The sequence below is a fragment of the Hetaerina americana genome, unplaced genomic scaffold, assembly GCF_022747635.1.
Source record: "Hetaerina americana unplaced genomic scaffold, ioHetAmer1.1.p SCAF_2, whole genome shotgun sequence".
Classification (NCBI taxonomy): domain Eukaryota; kingdom Metazoa; phylum Arthropoda; class Insecta; order Odonata; family Calopterygidae; genus Hetaerina; species Hetaerina americana.
In genome coordinates, this window is record NW_027286763.1 from 26,168,744 (window position 1) to 26,187,098 (window position 18,355).

Sequence of the window (18,355 nt, forward strand, 5' to 3'; positions counted from 1 at the left end):
ATGCGTGAGGTCATCGGCGCTGCGTGTAGTCTCGCCTTATTGATATTAGCTACGCGAATTTAGTTAGTTTAGAAAGGTAACGCTTGAGAATTTTTCATTCATGTGCATTATTGTTCAGCGTAGACCCTGAATAGGGCGAACAGCATCACCTGGCGAGCGAAACTCGAGCAAGCCAGTGCCTTGTCATTTAACTTACGGATTGGTTGATGCAACTTTCCTTCTTGATTTCGAGGATATAATTATGCACATGAGCATTGAAATTTGTCGAATATTCAAAGCTGCATTCGTGCTGACGCTAGCAACTTTAGAGGTAGGTAAATTAAACATTCACTATGTAGGGTGGTGTGTTGTACTAAAATCTTATAAGCAAGGACCTTAAGCATAACGTCGGCTTGGATTTTATTTTGAGTTGGGAGTCCTACCAGTTTCACATTGATTTGGGAAAAGAATGCAAATGATATTATGAGTACATTTACTCATTTCATGTGGGGCAATGGTAAAAGGCTTAGATTGGAGAATTGTTTTTTTTGACCGTTCAAGATTTCTAGGCCTACATTGTCCGAGTTCACCCATGGGAGATCATTAATAATTTTGAAGAATTCGTGGCATATATTAACATTCTCTTGTCTTGCTGGTATTTATGGTATTTGTATAAGGTAGATTTTAAAGGCATGTAGCCCAGCCAAAGAGTGCAGTAACATTTTTCTCCCCTGTGAAATAATAATTTGCAAAAAACATTCTTGCCTTTAAATACCGACACTTTAATGAATACTTCATTTTTTTACTCTTTTTTATATCCTTCTTTGCTTTTCATTCTTTAATTTTGGTTCACTTCAAGTACCTTAGGTTCATCAGTATCAAAAGTAATGATTGCCCTATAGTAAAACTGTATCATGGGCAAGTGGTAAAAACTGAAAAAAAAGTTGGTCTGCTTCATTTATCATCATGCATGTAACTTTGTTTTAACATTTTAGTAATTGAAACACATTGATTGCTGATCGGGTAGAAGAAGGCATTTTAAAGGAAGGTAGTTTCAGCAGGAAATTGAACCTGTTTTTCCTGATAATTCTTCCCAAATGAGTAATGAACCAGAGATCTCTTGAGCTAAGGGATCCCTGCAACTGTGGATGCTGTTTTGTCCTTAAAACGACGCTGGAAACTTTCATGACTGAGAACAGCATAATTTGAGTAGAAACACTGGGCTAAAACTGCCATTGTTTACAATGATTTATATGCTGATGCCATCATAATTAGCCATATTGTATGATTGGATTTCTGTGATGTTTCAGCTTGTACTGTTATCAGCTCTATTCAGTTGTCTTTTTTCCATAAGGTCACCTGTGCTCAGTGGCTGCCTACATTGTATGAGTATTACACTTCTGAGGGAATTAGGAGCTCTCTGGAAGCTCCAGCTAGTGGATTCTTACTCAATGGAAAGGAATTAACCATATTTAGTGGAAGCATCCAGTATTTTAGAGTGCATCCAAGTATTTGGCAAGATCGAATGAGGAAATTGCGAGCAGCTGGTTTTAACACTTTGGAAACGTAAGAACCCATGCTAGTCCATCCCCTGGTCCAAGTATTGGTCATCAGACTGTTTGGAAGAGGTTTTAATTTTCCGAATGTTATGCTTTAATTTAATGAACACTGAGTATGTTGTGTACTGGGCCCCTTTAAAATACGACCCAATTTATATTATTAACCAATTGAAGGAATTTCCTTTATAGCAACTTTTACAAGCTCGTTGGTTTGAGCACCTATTTACTTCTATTTTAATTGTTGGAAACCACAAAAACGTTTTGCATAAATTTGATTGAAATTTCAAGGGTTTTAATTATTCATAATATATTTAACGGCTTCAAAAAATACTATCTTCTTTAACTAAAAATGATAACGTATTGTAAAAATGACAAACTTTACATTGAAATGTTTTTAAATGATAAACTTAGTGAGATGAATCCATGGAAATACTTTATTTTTGTTTACAAACCTCATTAATGTTCTGTTTAATAGAAGACATCTGCTCCTAATACTTGATTCTGCATTTTTTCTTCTGAAATATTAATTCTTTTGCCAGCACGCGGTAGCAGTTTCTTACTAGATGTATGTAATGTGGAATATAAATTGCCAAACAAGATTTTGTAACATATTACCATAGTCTTTGAAATAATGAATTACTGAGTTTGGGAGAACTTTGGCATGATGCTTATTTCATTATGCCATTTTGACAATTTAAATTCAATAATAATGCCTTAACCTCATCAAAATAGTCTCTAAAATGTGTAGAAGCCATCATGATTACATCAGAAAGGAGGAATATTCCGAAATTCTGATTTTCTTTTGCGGACTAGCATCTTATCTTTGATGTCAAATATTGTGGAATGCTTTCATTAAGTGATAAACTCACATTCTTCCATTATAAGAAAATGTCAGGGAGGTGAGATACTGTTATTTTATAGCTGTAGTCTACTGACTTAGGGTAGGTTTTTCATGGATCCTGAAATTGACCACTAGTGTACTCCTAATCCCCAACTAATGAATCACAAGATATCTATAAGACCCCATCTTACATGCTTCAATAACTCATCATTAAGTCTACCTAATTTCCAAATCCCTTAATTCCATCCAAAATGCCTTTTCCTTTCCCCCTTCACCATGATTTCCCAGCATTATTCCTTCTATTATCAATTGCAGCACCCAATTGCCACTCAATATCTCCTACACCCTCTTGTCTTGCCTTTTTCAAATTTTTCCCAACAGCAGTCTCTCATCCCCTAACACCATACTTAGAACTTCATTGTTTGTTTTCTTTTCAGTCTATTTTATTTTGTCCATTCTTCTCCACGCCCACATCTCAAAAGCCATTTATGCTTGCCTCAATGACCAAGTTTCTGAGCCATACAAAACTATAATCCTTACTTAAGTTTTCACTAGTCTTTTCTTTACATCTGCACTTAGAATGGTGTCTGGCATCAACTGCCACATCTGTGTAAATCCTTCTCTATGCAATGAGATTCTTCTTTTACGGTTCCTAACACACTCTGCCCATCAAAAAACTTCCTGAATAAATTAACCATTCCATCTGTTCTAGTTTATGTCCCCCAACTTAAATGTTTATCCTATTCTTATAATTTATTGAAAATCTCATTTCATTCATTTTCTTATGATAATTTCTAATCCTATACCCATCTCGCAGATTCTGCAAAGCACAAAATAATGATTGTAACCCTTTGGCTAACTGGTAAAAGAATGCTCAAACATATGCAAATCTAATTGATTTGAAAAGTTCCTCTACTTTCTCTCTGACATCCAACCCTTCCCACGCCTCTCTCACCATTTCCTCTGCACTTACATACATCAAAATGAATAGTTGACAATGGGTGGTCCTTTGTTACTCCCCTACTTAGCACTACCCATAATGACTCTCGATTTACTATTGGCACCGGTGCAATCTGAAAGATGTCCAGGTTTTGAATAAGTGATTTATACTTCCAGTCTTCCCCTCTCTCCTGCAAAATGTCCATTAATTGTCCTCAGGTTACTCTGCCCAGTGCATTCTCAAAATCCATTGAGCATACAAATACATCCTGGTTCTAATCTATTTACCTTTCTACTAGTGATTTGATATTTGAGTAGCTATGCAGGGATGTATATATTTCCACTGCCTTCTTTGGTTTCATATCATTTAATGCCTTTTATATATAATGGTTAATTTAATGGCCCCAGCCTTACTAAATACATAGTTCCTCTATATATTTTTCCTTCTCTTCAGAACCTCATCTTCTTCTTTGATTAATGTTTTGCACATGTTTTGATTAATTCAAATCTTCCAAATGAAAATATACTCTGTGAAAATTTGACAGTCAACATTATTTCTCATTTAAATATCTGAAGATGGATAAATTATTTGAATCATATATAATAAATGTATCTTGTGGCATAGCTGGAAATTATGTTAGCATGGCTAGTGCTAGGAATACTAATAAATCACACTAAGAACGTTTGAATAAAGAGGGGATTTTAAATCACACTAAGAACGTTTGAATTAACAGGGGATTGATTCCGTGTGCTTTACATAACAGATCAAGGTCAACGTGGTTAGATATATACTAGGGGCACGCCCTGCATAAGAGGGATGAATGCTAGGCTGGAGTTGTGACGTGACTTGCCTTCCATGTGGGTCGTAGTATATCACAGTACAGCCCTTAATCCCACAAACAAATGACCAGTGAAATCCACTACATCATTGAGAGGAGAAGGCATGAACCAACACATATCTCTTAATCGGTGATAATTCTTGATAGCATGAATTTAATGATCTCCACTCACTGACTTACATGCTTTCCTCACCAATCATTTCTCCTCTTGAAAAAAATTACAAAAATGATCCAAGTTCTGATACCCTAATAATAGGAGACATTAATTGTGACATTCTAGAAAATTATAAAGCCAGAACTGACTTTGTAGATGTATTCCCCTCATTTTTATCTATATTACAGCTTCTGAAACTGAAAAAAATATGCAGATTACCCAAACACTTATTAATCTTGTCCTAATACCACCATGCAAAGCATTAAACTGGGGTCACAATCTGTGATATCTCTGACCACATGCTTATAATTAAATCTATAACCATTAAGGGCACTTCTGTTTATTAAATCCAATTCAAATAATCTCTAACTGGAGAAAATATCTCTTGGTTCAAATATGTTCTTCTAATTGAAGCATGGACTAAAGTCTACAATGATAAATTCTTCAATGATAGTCTTAAACAGTTATATGAATCATATCATCATTTTTGTCAGCGTTATTTCAGCCTAACTTTTTCCCAAATTAACAAAGACAATCCACAACCAGAATAAGACTTGGTCATGAATGAAGTTATATATTTTTCAATTCTTTTAAACTTACATATATCAATAAAATTATTTTGTGTCTATTAGCCTTGCACTTCATAAGGTTATACCAAAAAGCAGTATCAAATACTGTTCAATAATGCAGAGAATACCTGTAATGATAATTATATATCTATAATAAATAAAAATCAGCCTGAGAAAACATTAACTGCACTAAGGGAAACATCATTCATCCCACTCTTTCCGCCCTTTAAGACTCAATTAGCAATTCTTACCTTTCTCACTCATCTCTAGTAGAATGTTATAATTCACATTTCATTAGTTCTCATAATCATTATCAAACCATAATCCCTCAATGGTCTTATCATGCCAGTCTCCCTATCTTATGTTTTTGTCTATGGGTAGAATTAAAATAATATTTATTTGCTGCGATCTAGCAAGGAGCCCCCTTCTGTTTTGATAAATGAATCATTTATCCATGTTATTTTTCCTGAAATGCCAAATATATATCACTGAAATAGATCTCATGCATAGAAACATGCCTTTTACCTATGTTGGATAGATTAGGTATGTGGCTGATAGTTTTTTATGGAAAAATTCTTGTGTTCAAATTGCACCTTACAAAAATACCTATTTGCCTTTCCTATCAACTACTTCAAATTAATTAAGCCTTATTTATTACAGATACATACCATGGAATCTGCATGAACCTGAAAGAGATGTGTTTGATTTTGGTGATGGCAAGCGTGACTTTTCAATGTTCCTGGATGTGCGCGCATTTATTCTGTTGGCTCAGGAAGAGGATCTGTTTGTCATAATTCGTCCAGGTCCATATATTTGCGCTGAATGGGATTTTGGAGGGCTGCCAAGGTAAGATCAGCCCCAACCTTTGAATTAAAATTGATTGGCTAAAATTTATCTCAAAAAATTCTTTCTAAAGAGCATTTTAGTAATGGCAGGGTAAATTTTTGATCCTAAGATTAACAATTCTTATTCACTGTGAAGAAAAATATGCAAATGACCATTATCATTTTTAACCACATAGCTGGTTGCTGAGAACACCTAACATCAAGGTTCGAACATCAGATCCACAGTATACCAGCAGGGTGAAAATTTACTTTGACATGCTGCTTCCTCAATTATCCGATTTGCAGTTCTCCCAAGGAGGGCCAATAATTGCTTTCCAGGTAAGCTTAGCATGATTCATTTTTATTGAAATAACAGATATCACTCACAAATTTTAATGCATTCATGCATTTTTAGTAAAATAATTCTGTTTGATTTATTAAACAATTGAAACAATCTAATGTGATACTCAAAGGGGATTGGCATTGTTTTTCATTGTTTGTTTTATATTTTTTTCATTCCATTTTTCTCCAGATGATTTCAAAAGTGTCCAATTAACATTGATCTCTAGCGTCAATGAAAAGCTTTGAAGGTGTGTAGACTTATGCCCCAATATTTGAACAAAACAGCAAATCCATGGACAAATAAATATATCACTATCAAAGTTTATACTAATAGTGTCTTCACATGCTTGCATGATGTCCCTGTCATTAACTCCCTCCTCTTTCTTTTGCCTCCTTCATTCTTCTTTAAATGAGCTACTTTGCCCATCTTCATTGAAAGCACTTCCTAGATGGGTGAACTGTTCTTATACCCTCAGTGGCAGTTTTCTATTCATGACTAAATGTTTGAGTTAAGCTTCCCATTGTGAGAACCTTGTTCCCTACATTTCTTTTCATTCTCTTTCCATATCAATGTCAATCACTCTAAAGCCCAGTTTAATGATGTCTCATTGAATTCAATCATTACTTAATATGAATGTTAACTTAATTTGGAGATTATGAACTTATCCAATTAAAGAAACAAATAAAATTGATCATTTGTGATTGTGAACACTGTAACCGTAGTAATATTGTCCGTCAGTTATTTAGTCAATTAATGTTCGGTTCTGAAGTTAGTTAGAATGCATAAATTTGAGTTTTGTCCTTAACCAGTGGTTAAAGTTAACCATGAGTTAAACACGAAATTATAAAACTTGGCTTAAATGTGCTCAGCTATGATTGGAATCCCCTGGCCAACTAAAGCTTGATATATTCTATAAATCTAACAGACTTGAGTTCCCCACAAGCCTTACACCCTTCCTCTGGCTCTTCCCATGCCCCTTTTTCTATTTATTTTATTTAAACATTAAAGAGCATGGGCGATAATGGGCACCCCTGTCTTATCCCTCTTTGCCTAAGATTACCCATCCCAACTCTCCTCTGTTGACAGGAACATCATTCAGGGAACTAGTCATGGGCCTCTTTGTGCAGAATTAGCACTAAAGGGCTTCAGAAAAGAAACTGTTCTACCTCTTGGCAATTGACACACAAGCTTTGTTTGGCATGAGCTATGTTGTTCTCAGAGTTATATCAAGTTCAATCAGACAAAAAGTCTTAGCAATTGAAATTTGCTATTCCCGAAAATCAAAACAGGATTGGTAGAAATAATGAAGAATCTGAAAAACTTCAAACGTATAGACCAATATATGCTTACTTCAACTTTGAAAAGGATAATTTGACTTGACTAAGGAACAAACAGGGCGCCCAGGGAAAGCTTAACTCCAATGCAGCCAATCAGATTATTCTACTCCATTCAGGAACTCCCATGTACAAATAGTGGCCAAATTGGTGTTCTGCCATTGCAGAAATTACATATATTTTTTTCCTACCATACAGTAACTTTTTCTTAAAATGGGGATTCAGGACCAATTTTGTTATTCATTGCATACAATTGCTATTATTATCCTTTTGTGTATACACACACCTGATTGTGGAATAAATACCTTTAAACTTGAACTTGGACAAAACAAATCATATTCCGCAACCACTGATACTGTGGTAGAATCTTGTTTTCTTATGTGCCCCAAAGTGGAACTTTTCTGAACATGGTGATTCTGGATCATTGCTCTGTTTTGTAGTTTATATTCATGTTATTTTTATGCATTTATATTAAATATTGGAATTAGTACCTTTGAACTTGAACAATCTATATCATTTCAAGATGCTGCCTCCTGGAAATGGTATTAAAATTATTGTCCACAAAGTTAAGCTATGTGAGAATCCCAAAAGCAGCATGGAACCTTCTTTAAGAAAAAAATCACAGTATATACCTATCTACTGCTCATCTAGCAATGGTGTGCTTGCAAACATCAAAAAGGGCTTGAAGAGTTTTGGTGCAGTAAGCCAAACCTATCTATGATACACAAGTACCACCATTGCAATTATTCAGGTACCTTAACCTGCAGGAGTGGCTGGTTTTCACCCAATTTTCTCTTCTAGCAATATTTTATGCTTGAGGAACTCTAGGGTTTCAGTTAGTCGAGGGGAATTTTTAAGACAGTTTTGGCACTGCTGTGCTTTAGCTGGCATCATGAGCTGGCTGCACTGTTTGTTTATCCCTGGCCTCTGAATAGTGGACAAAATAGAATGTACTCAGGGAATAATGGTTAACCAAATTTCCCACAGCTATTTTTTCAAGGGAAAAGTTCCCTTTATAATGCCTGCATGTGCATAAAAATATCCATTTTAAGACTTTTTATTCCTCAGATTGAAAATGAGTATGGAGGTTTTGGTCCATATAGTGATCCTCGGGACAAAAATTACTTGGAATTCATTAAAAAGACTTTTGAAGATAATGGCCTGGAAGAGCTTTTCTTCACAGCTGATTCACCTGTCCCCAGTGGTGATATCGGATCACTTCCTGGAGGTGAGTGTAAAAATTTATCTCAGTCTTTGAACACTTCACTCTTCCCTCCCCCCCTCCTGGTTTAATCAATATCAGTAAATGTATGTATTGTTATTTTGTAGTTCTACAAACAGCAAATTTCAATAATAATCCAATTATGCAGCTGGAAGCTTTGAAGAATCTGCAGCCAGACAGAGCTCTTATAGTCATGGAATTCTGGAGTGGATGGTTTGATCATTGGATGGAGGGATCCCATCAGACAGGACTGACACCAAAAGGTGAGTGAGAATGTGCAGAGAAGTGATTTGAATGAGGGGAAACTTAAAGTGTTAAAATTGAATTCCTTTATATGCTGTCGAAATCACCTGATACCTATTTAGAAAATTAGTTCATCTCTATGCCTTAATGTTCACTGCTAGAAAACACCTGGTAGTTCTACAATTTAAATGTTGAACTACACTTGTAGAGTATGGAATTACTGATGGCAAAGGGGAATTTTTAAGCAAGATGTTTTACAAATTTGGCACTATTATTGCGTCAGATATTGAATGTCTTCATTTGCTTAGTCACATGGAATAAGAGTTAATGAAAAGCAGCCTTCCATCTTTCGTGAAACTTGAATTGAATTGATTTTTTGGCTCCATGCTTCTTTTGTCTTCATTACAGCTTTCTTCCTGGATACTATTTCCTGGACCATGTTTAAAGCTTCTTTCCTTGACCATGTGCAAATATTTCATCATTTTTGTCAGCTGAATGCTAAAAATTTCGAATAGCTCATCAGTCCAATAGCTTACAATTGTACTCCCCTGCATTTGTAATTTTTCTCATTCTCAGAGTCTATGATGCTAGATTGCATTCTTGTTCCTTTGCTTTTCAAAGTATAAGCCTCCGAGACGTGACTCAATGATTCATTTAAATCTTCTGGCAGGATTTGCTTTATCAGAAGGAGAATATCAAAGTCAGTCATAAATACAGATGGACAAAATTTCATCAAAAATGTGTTCTTTAGTATGTCAAAATAATGTCAATGAAAGAAAAAGAGACATAATAAGTGCCCACATAATTACTTAACTTTCACATAGCATGTTAGAATGAACAGCCAATATGCAAATTTTAAAGGCTACCTGTGAAATAATAAAAAAAATCTTCAAAATATACTAAAATATAACAAATTAGTAAATACTCTTTGAGCCAAATATTTAAATTTATTTGAAGCATCAGACTAATTTTCTTTTCTGCCAAACCGATCCTTGAAACTGCACTGGAATGCCCCAGAGTGCATGAAATAAGAGCTTTCTTCAGGGAAAAAGAACTTAAGGCACAGACAATTATGTATCACTCTCTAATTCACTCACTCAATGAAATGTGAGAGGAGAGCAGCATGGCTGCAAAAATCTGTGCTGATTACTCCATTTTCTATGGCAGCTAATTGTTAGGGCTGGATAGTGAAGTGTGTTTGGTTACCGGAGAAACCAACTGACGGCAGATGTGTTGCATCTTGACCTTCCTCCCTCACTACATCCTTTCTATGCACTTGGATGGGGAGAAAGTCTCTATCATTGGGTGGTGAGGCTATAGGCAATATATGAGTTAAGAGGTATGTCAATATGGATCCTCCTCCCTATAGGCCCTTACTCTGCCATGAAAAAGCTTTATTTTAACTTTCCCTTGCCTCTTAAAATATACTAATTCTCAAACAAGTAACTATATATGTATAAAATAACTTACTTATTTTCCTCATTTCAGTATTAGAAGAAAATTTGGAAAAAGTATTGTCATACAACTCTTCCATCAATTTGTACATGTTTCATCGAGGGACAACATTTGGCTTCATGAATGGAGCCAATGCCATGAATTACTTCCCTTATTATGCTCCGGATGCATCAAGTTATGGTGAGTGTTATATGAAGAAACTGAAATCTTCTATGGGATTTTGAATGAATTTGCACTTGGATAGGATGTGATGGCCTGGATGGGATGATCATTTGGAAATTAATCAGTAGCAGGAATGATAAACTAAGGAGAATGGTGAGTGATCAACTGGTACTGTTCTGGTGACCCCACCAAATGGACCTCCTCCAAGGGAAGCAGCCATGTGTGTACCATACCCTATGTGGGAGAGGGTAAGGGGTCAAAAGGAATGGGGCATTGAGGTCTAGGTTGATTTATATGGTCAAAATCCAAAATTCCATGGCAGAGAGAGCCACCTCCCCTTTCCAGTGTGGCACCTCCCCAAAACACAGGCCTTCCTCTCTTGCCCCCTCACCCAGAAAAGTCTCACTATGCCATTGTGTGCAAGCCATTAAAGCCCACCTTGAACCTCCCTATATGCAACTCACACACACAAGATGTGCATACATGGGCTATATATGTCTTAGCAATCGATCGAAAGTAGTATTACCTAAGTGAGAGCTTAGAGAGAGAGAGAGAACAAGAACAGAGTGTGCAGTTGAGTTGATAAATTAATGTATAGGATGTGCATGAGGGAGTAACATGGCAAGAGAGAGAATTTGCTAAGTTGAGAGGGTAGGCAAGGAGTGGTGAAGATCGGATTTGGGTCTATTGCAAGGTATTGGTGTGGATTTGTGATAAAATCCTCTGTCAACCACAAATCCCACTACACATCTCCATCAATGCATTCACTCCCTTATGCATATCCTGCAATATAATTCAACAACTTTGTTCCAGGTCACATAACCATCTGGGACCTCCCTGCTTCCCTCCACCTCACAATGCCAAAAGTTCTGATTCAGCCCAATATGATAGCTCTGGCATCAATTCCAAAGAAGCATTGGCACATTTTCAAATAACTATTGCTGGAAGGGCTATCAAATAAACATCTATCCACCATTATTTACATGTCATTACTATTGCACTTCCAGATTATGATGCACCATTGAGTGAGGCTGGAGATTATACTGAGAAATACAGAATTATGGAAAGAATTGTGGCCAAGTATAGCAAAGTACAAACCAAAACACCAGATAAACCTCTGGAAAGCAGGAAGTTTACATACAAACCAATAAAATTCTACCAGTACATGAATATGGAAGATATTTTGAATAACATTGTAAGTAATTGCACCTTAAGCACCTATGCCCTTCATGAAGGAAACGTTCCCTGGCTATAGATGGGTTGATTTTCTTCATTTAATTGAGTACTTGTTTTTTTTCTCATAATTGAGGGTGAAGAAGACAAAACTGTTATTAATACAATGCAGTCAATGGAGGAACTCCCCATAAACAATGGAAATGGTCAGAGTTATGGCTATGTAAATTACCGGAAACATATTGTGTTGTCTGCCAACTCTACCTTAAAGGTGTCAGGACACGTCAGAGACATTGCACTCTTGCTTCTGGATAATCAGCAAAAAACAAAGAGCCCTACAAATGTTCCTGACTTAAATGGATTTGGATTCTGGCCAAATGGGTAAGTCACGTCAAAAATTATGAAAATTGTAAAAGTTAATGATAAAAACAAGTTAATCTCTTTTAACCCACTTTTTCCAAATTAGCATGTTGTTAATACATTTCTCTCATTGAAAATATTTTATGCTCAACTCATTGTTGATGGCTGAGACTTTCTATTCTTTGTTCATTTTTTGACCAACATTGATCCAACAGTACACTTTTTTTTTTGATACTTCTATATCATTCCATAGAGTTATTTGGAGCATTATCTTGCCCTTAAGGTTATGGGCCAAAAATTCACCCAGAGCAGGACTTAAGCTGGCAGAATTGATTTTGATCACTTCCTGCCTTGCAGAAAATCTACAATTAGCTGCACCACCTCTCAATCTGGTTGACCAGGGGCCATAAGAATTCTATTAATGCTTCATGACATTTTAATTAAAACATTTTGTCCAAACGTTTTACTTTTTTCAAATGTTAAATTAATATATTCTTAAAATGGGAAATTAGCAAAAGAGTGGTTTAGAAAAACTATCACTCGGTACAAGGAACTACTTATTAAGAAGGCAACCATAGAAAAAAAAATTTTTAAATTTATTTGGGAGGAAAGTTTTTAAGACCACTTTTACTGGACTATTTTGAATCTTTAAATCTATTTACACCGACTCAGTTTGGTTTCAGACCCAGCAAATGTACAACCCAAGCTGTTGAATATGTTATAAAGCAAATCATTAAGGCTTTTGAAGGTAATCAATGTTTGGCTCTCTCATTATGTGATCTCTCTTCGGCTTTTGACTGTGTTAATCACACAATTCTCATAAATAAGTTGAAATATTATGGTTTTAAGGATACTGAACTAAAATTTATTTCTTCCTACTTATCTGATCGTAAGCAGTCAGTTTATGTAAATGGTAAACAGTCAAAACCATTAAATATTAAATATGGTGTGCCTCAGGGCTCTGTGCTTGGACCTCTTTTATTCCTGGTCATGATTAATGACTTGTGCCCCAATATGATTACTGACTGTGTCCTCTATGCGGATGATACTATTTTCCTACATAGTTCCCCCCATCATTCTGATGCGATGAATAGAGTTCCTATTATACTTAAAAAGGCAGTGGACTGGTTTTCTGCCAACAATCTCCATATGAATCCCAATAAAACTCAGCACCTTATATGTACTCTAAAATGTGCTACACCGGATACTGTCCCTGTGAAACTGCTGGGATTTTATATAGACTCCAAGGTAACATGGAGTGCTCATATTCTACACATTAGGAAGACACTTGCCCGAGCCTTATTTCAGCTCAGGAAATTGAAATTATATGTTAGTAAGGACTACTTAATTAATGCCTACTATGCATTCTTTCACTCACATATTACTTATGGCATTAGACTTTGGGGGCATGCATCTGATATTAAGTTAATCTTTGTGATGCAGAAAAAGGCAGTCCGTACCTTATCTAATTCATGTCCACTTGAACACTGTAGACCTCTCTTTTTAAATTTAAAAATTATGACTGTCTACAATTTATATATATTCTATTCATTAGTTCATGTAAAAGAAAATATGAGTAGGTGCTCCACTAGGGCTGACGTTCACAGCCATAACACCAGAGCAAAGTCTAATATGGATTTTCCATACTGTAGGCTAGATAGGACTTACAAAGTTGAAGGTCTACCCATCAAATTGTTTAATATGCTTCCAAAATCTGTAAAGTCAGCCCGCAATGTAGTGTTTCGCAGGGTGCCGCGTGATTGGCTTACCTCCAATCCTTTCTACTCAATACAGGAGTATTATGAGCTCGACTTTACTAGCCTAAAATTATAAGGTCTAGCGTGAGTAGAATACTAGGTGTATGTATGCAAATATTTTCAAATAAGTATTTTATGTGATTATATATTGTGCTGTATACTATATTATCTAGGAACAACTGTATGTTCCTAAATGAAGACATCTACCATATGTGTATATGATTATAAGATGAATAAATTATGTTATTATTATTATTATTGCTGTTCTAAGGTCCATTTGGAGATAGGAAGAGAATTTGCAATAAAATCTATTGTGCATAACATAAGTGATGAAGAGTTATTATGATGCAACTAATTACTCATGTCAGTATCAATGAATGGTCGCTTAAAAATCATTCTGAAAAGATTGTATGATTTGGAGCTCATTTATCAAATTCAGGAAGGCCAAATGATATCTCACTGGGATTTTCTAAATCCATGCTTGCAATTTCATTCATGCAGCATGGATGTTCGAGAAGAGAAAAAGTGGTAATATGAATTCTAATTCCACTAAAATAAATCAATAAATATTTTATTTGGTCCAGCATATATCAAGTCCCATGGAGCATAAATATGGGCAAAAATTATAAATTACTCTTAGTCACACATTATACAATCTTACTGCCTGTGTGCAGGAGCAGTAAAAGTAAAATTTTTACATTAAATATAGAAGATGTAAGAAAGAAAATATTAGAATTCATACAATCATAACACCAACATGGAATAAATTATAGTTAACAAGAAAAACAGAGTAACATAATATATAGTTCTAGAGTAGGGTTGGGTACATCAATCTCTCTTAAAATACATAAATGTAGTTCAACCACTAATTATTACAAGGGGCAAAAGTAGCTCTAAGCTAGAGATAACATATAAGATGCCAGCATAATGACATCAACTTGAGAAGCTTAAGGCCATTAAATAATATACCGATGATTTTTATGAGGGACCCGTGGGTTTTCTTGTGGTTATCTCATTTGATGGAAACGTTCATTGGGGTGGAGGTTCTTTGACAGAGGAGACCTGCTGGTCGATATTACCAACCCATGTTCAACCTACCCGCCACAGGCAGGCAGGGAACACCATGGTATGGGTAGGGAGGTTTCACTCCTCCCCAACCTCCATCTAGGTAAAGCATTGATTGACTTCTGTGATTTATTGGGAACTGGTGTGTCAATACTGGCGTCCTTACCCAGATATCTTACTTTGCCATACTTCAGATTTTTATTTCAGCTAATTCATTTTATGCAAATGTTGCCTGAGTAAAAACTCACATTTTGAATAATGTGGTGAAAGGGAGAATCACTTCATTGGGAGTGCACACTGTGCTTAAGAACATCATAGTGAGTGCTGATATTTTATATGCTCTGCTCACTGAGCCAATTTCTCACCACTGAAACAAATGTGACCCAACAGCCATGCTCCCTAAAATGTGCTAATCCATATCCATGGAGCAAGAAAGCAAATGCCAGGCGATAGCTGTAAACATTCTTCAGAAAAAATATATTTACTCGCATAGATATGTGACAATTTGAACTAACTGTCCTTGGCTTCTTATCTAATAAAATAGGGATAGAGAGTTTCCATTTAAAGAAGAGGATGCTGGGGAGCACACAATGGACATTCTAGTGGAGAATGCAGGCCGTGTCAACTATGGTGGCCCACAGGATTTTGTGCAGAAGAAAGGCCTTTGGGAAGGACCAGTAACCCTAGATGGTGTTGAGCAATTGGGATGGGAAGTGACTTCCTTGCAGTTCAAATCAGAATGGGTGAGAGGGTAAGTGCATTCACCTTGGATTTCAGAATTTCTGTAAAATATAAATTAAATACTGACAACATGTGGAGGGCAGAAGTTTGAAGGAATCACCATGACAGTTGGAATAATAATAATGTATTCATTGTTCAGTGATTTGAATGTACAAATATAGGATATTAATAGATAATAAATATAGGATACTAATTCCCCAAGCGCCCCATGCAAAATTCCTAGGAATAGTTCTAGACGGGCGGTTGTCCTGGTGGGAGCATATATGTCACCTGGGCAAAAAAATGAATACCATTTGCTTCCTTATTAGAAGCATCAGGTTTACCGTAACAATGGATGTCCTCATGTCAATATATTATGCAAATATCTACTCCTGTATAGTATATAGTATCCTTTTCTGGGGTTCTTCTCCGCTTGCAGACACAATATTTAAGATTCAAAAGCGAGCCGTACGGCTAATTGTCAAAGCAGAGCATAATGCTCCTTGTCGTCCATTATTCCATAAATTGAACATTCTACCTTTGCCATGTATTTATATCTATGTATTACTGGTGTACACCTTTGTAAACCTTTCAATGTATGACACAAATTGTGGTATTCACCACTATGGGACCAGGTCTAAAAATGATCTGCACCGAACTTACGTAAGAACTAGAACCACCGCACTAGGCCCTAAATCTATGGGTCTCCTTATGTTTAATAAGCTAAACAAGGACCTGAAATCCAGCACAAACATTTATCTATTTAAAAGAAAATTGAGAGCTTTTCTTCAAAGGAATTTGTTCTATTCTATTAGGAATTTCATGGAACATGAAACTTAGAATAGGCATATGTATTTACATTGTGTATTATTGTATATATTGACGTGTCCTATACTATGTACAATTTTTTTGTATGATGGTCTCTGGACAAATAAAAATTATTATTATTATTATTATTATTATTATAGGATACACAGAAAAGAGGCATTATACAAATAAAGGCTACGGCTTTAGATATTAATTCACAGAGTAAAATATCTTGCTCTGTAAATATTCATGGAGTTAACAGCTAAACACAGTGTTAATTGATACATTATTAATTAGTACAATTATTAGTTAGTATTGGTGGCCTATACCAAGTGTGTAAAGGTCCCAAATTGAAAAAAAAATTTCAAACTGGGAATTCCTGATTGGCATATCATATTCCTGACTTTTCGGAAAATTCTTTTTTTTCCAAATTTCTACAAAATTTTATTAACTTCCACTCTTTACAACTGAGTGGCCACATTAGACTTAAGATAAACTCTTTGATGATTTTCTTTCACATCAGGAATTCAGAAACCAAGTAACTACTTTCTGTATTCTGCTCCTCAGTATTAGATTTTTTTTAAATATTTCTCTAATGCTAGCACTATATTTGACATGGGGAACTAACTGCAGATAAAATGTCTTCCTATGAATTTTGCAAAGGTAGCTTGTGCATTTTACAGTTATACATGTGGTAATCATTGCTATCCAAATAAACAAGAAACACCTTGGAAACTTCTGCATTCAAACTTTCAGTCTGCTTTTAAAGGTCTCTGCTTGCCAAATAAGAGGAAAGGTGGTGGTTTCAAATTTAAATGCTTCAAGAGATGAACATATAGAGATTTTGTTTTCAGGCTGAGCAGCTCGAGGCAGGGGAGTTCCGTGCGAGCAGCAAGGCCAATCCTCCAGCGAGGACTCTTTGAGGTTGAGGGTGAGCCAGCAGACACATGGCTCGACTTCAGTCAGTGGGGCAAAGGGATTGCATTTGTCAATGGCTTTCACTTGGGACGGTACTTCAGTGCTGGTCCACCAAAAACCCTCTACATCCCAGCCCCTCTCCTCAAGAGTGGTACAAATGAGGTAAGGTGTCAAAGTGTTTCATCTACTCAAGGACAGAGTAAATGTCTATGCATGTCAATATGATTGAAATCACTTGTTTCCTTCATTTCAGGTAATCATATTTGAACATTATGAGACAGCATCCGAGTTGATATTCCAAGATCATCCCATATTTATTTAGATCTACACAATGCTCCTTCACAGACTCAAGTTCATATTTCAGATTGAATGTTGGATTTTATTTTAAATAAAAACAATTTTATTCACTAGTGCTTTATTTGGATAATAGTAATCTTCTGTGGGGAAAGCTAGTACTAAAACTGAATGGTTTCATTCTTCTTATGCCCATGGGTGCATACCAATCCCATGACGCATTAGCTTCAGGGACCAGATCCCTAAGAGACAAATACAAAAAAAATGTATTCAAACTTTATAAATAATTATATGTTTGTATTACTATATATAACTTATTTGTAAATAAAACAAGATGCACAAATACATATATTTTCAACTGCCAGGACTGTGAAAGTTAATTACCTTACTTACATGAAAACTTTAAGTGTTTGACAAATGGCAAACCTGAGCTCAGCTGCTAAATATTGTCACAATAGTAAAATTTGATATGTTCATCAATCACCACTGAATTTAACTGTATTATGCATTTTTACATGAGCGTGAACGTCCATGAAATTGTCAGCCACTAATTTTTATTAAGATGCTCATATTACTCAAGCTTTTAAGAACAAACCATAAGTTTCAAGCAGTGCAACACCTCTCTTCATGAGCCCCTTGAATAAGTACATGGGGGAGAGCAGAGCAGATGGTGCATAACCTGCATATGGGCCAAAACTGACTGAAGCCGAAGGAACTGATGCATTTGCTTTCAGTTTGGCTTTGGCCTTTCCAGCATCACCATCATGGCAACAGGAGAGTGCATTTTGAGAAGTTGGT

The 18,355-nt window shown here is 35.8% G+C and overlaps 1 protein-coding gene across 1 annotated transcript; it reads left to right on the plus strand.

Moving 5' to 3' along the window:
- The first annotated feature begins 241 nt into the window (after nt 1-241).
- On the plus strand, nt 242-17,737 carry LOC139687633 (beta-galactosidase-1-like protein 2). Its single transcript, XM_071584873.1, has 12 exons — nt 242-310; nt 1,334-1,545; nt 5,541-5,726; nt 5,902-6,043; nt 8,450-8,609; nt 8,711-8,866; nt 10,335-10,481; nt 11,471-11,658; nt 11,773-12,017; nt 15,363-15,569; nt 17,200-17,425; nt 17,517-17,737. Exons 1-12 carry the CDS (start codon nt 242-244, stop codon nt 17,583-17,585), a joined length of 2,007 nt encoding a protein of 668 aa, XP_071440974.1. The 3' UTR covers nt 17,586-17,737.
- The last annotated feature ends 618 nt before the right edge of the window (nt 17,738-18,355 follow it).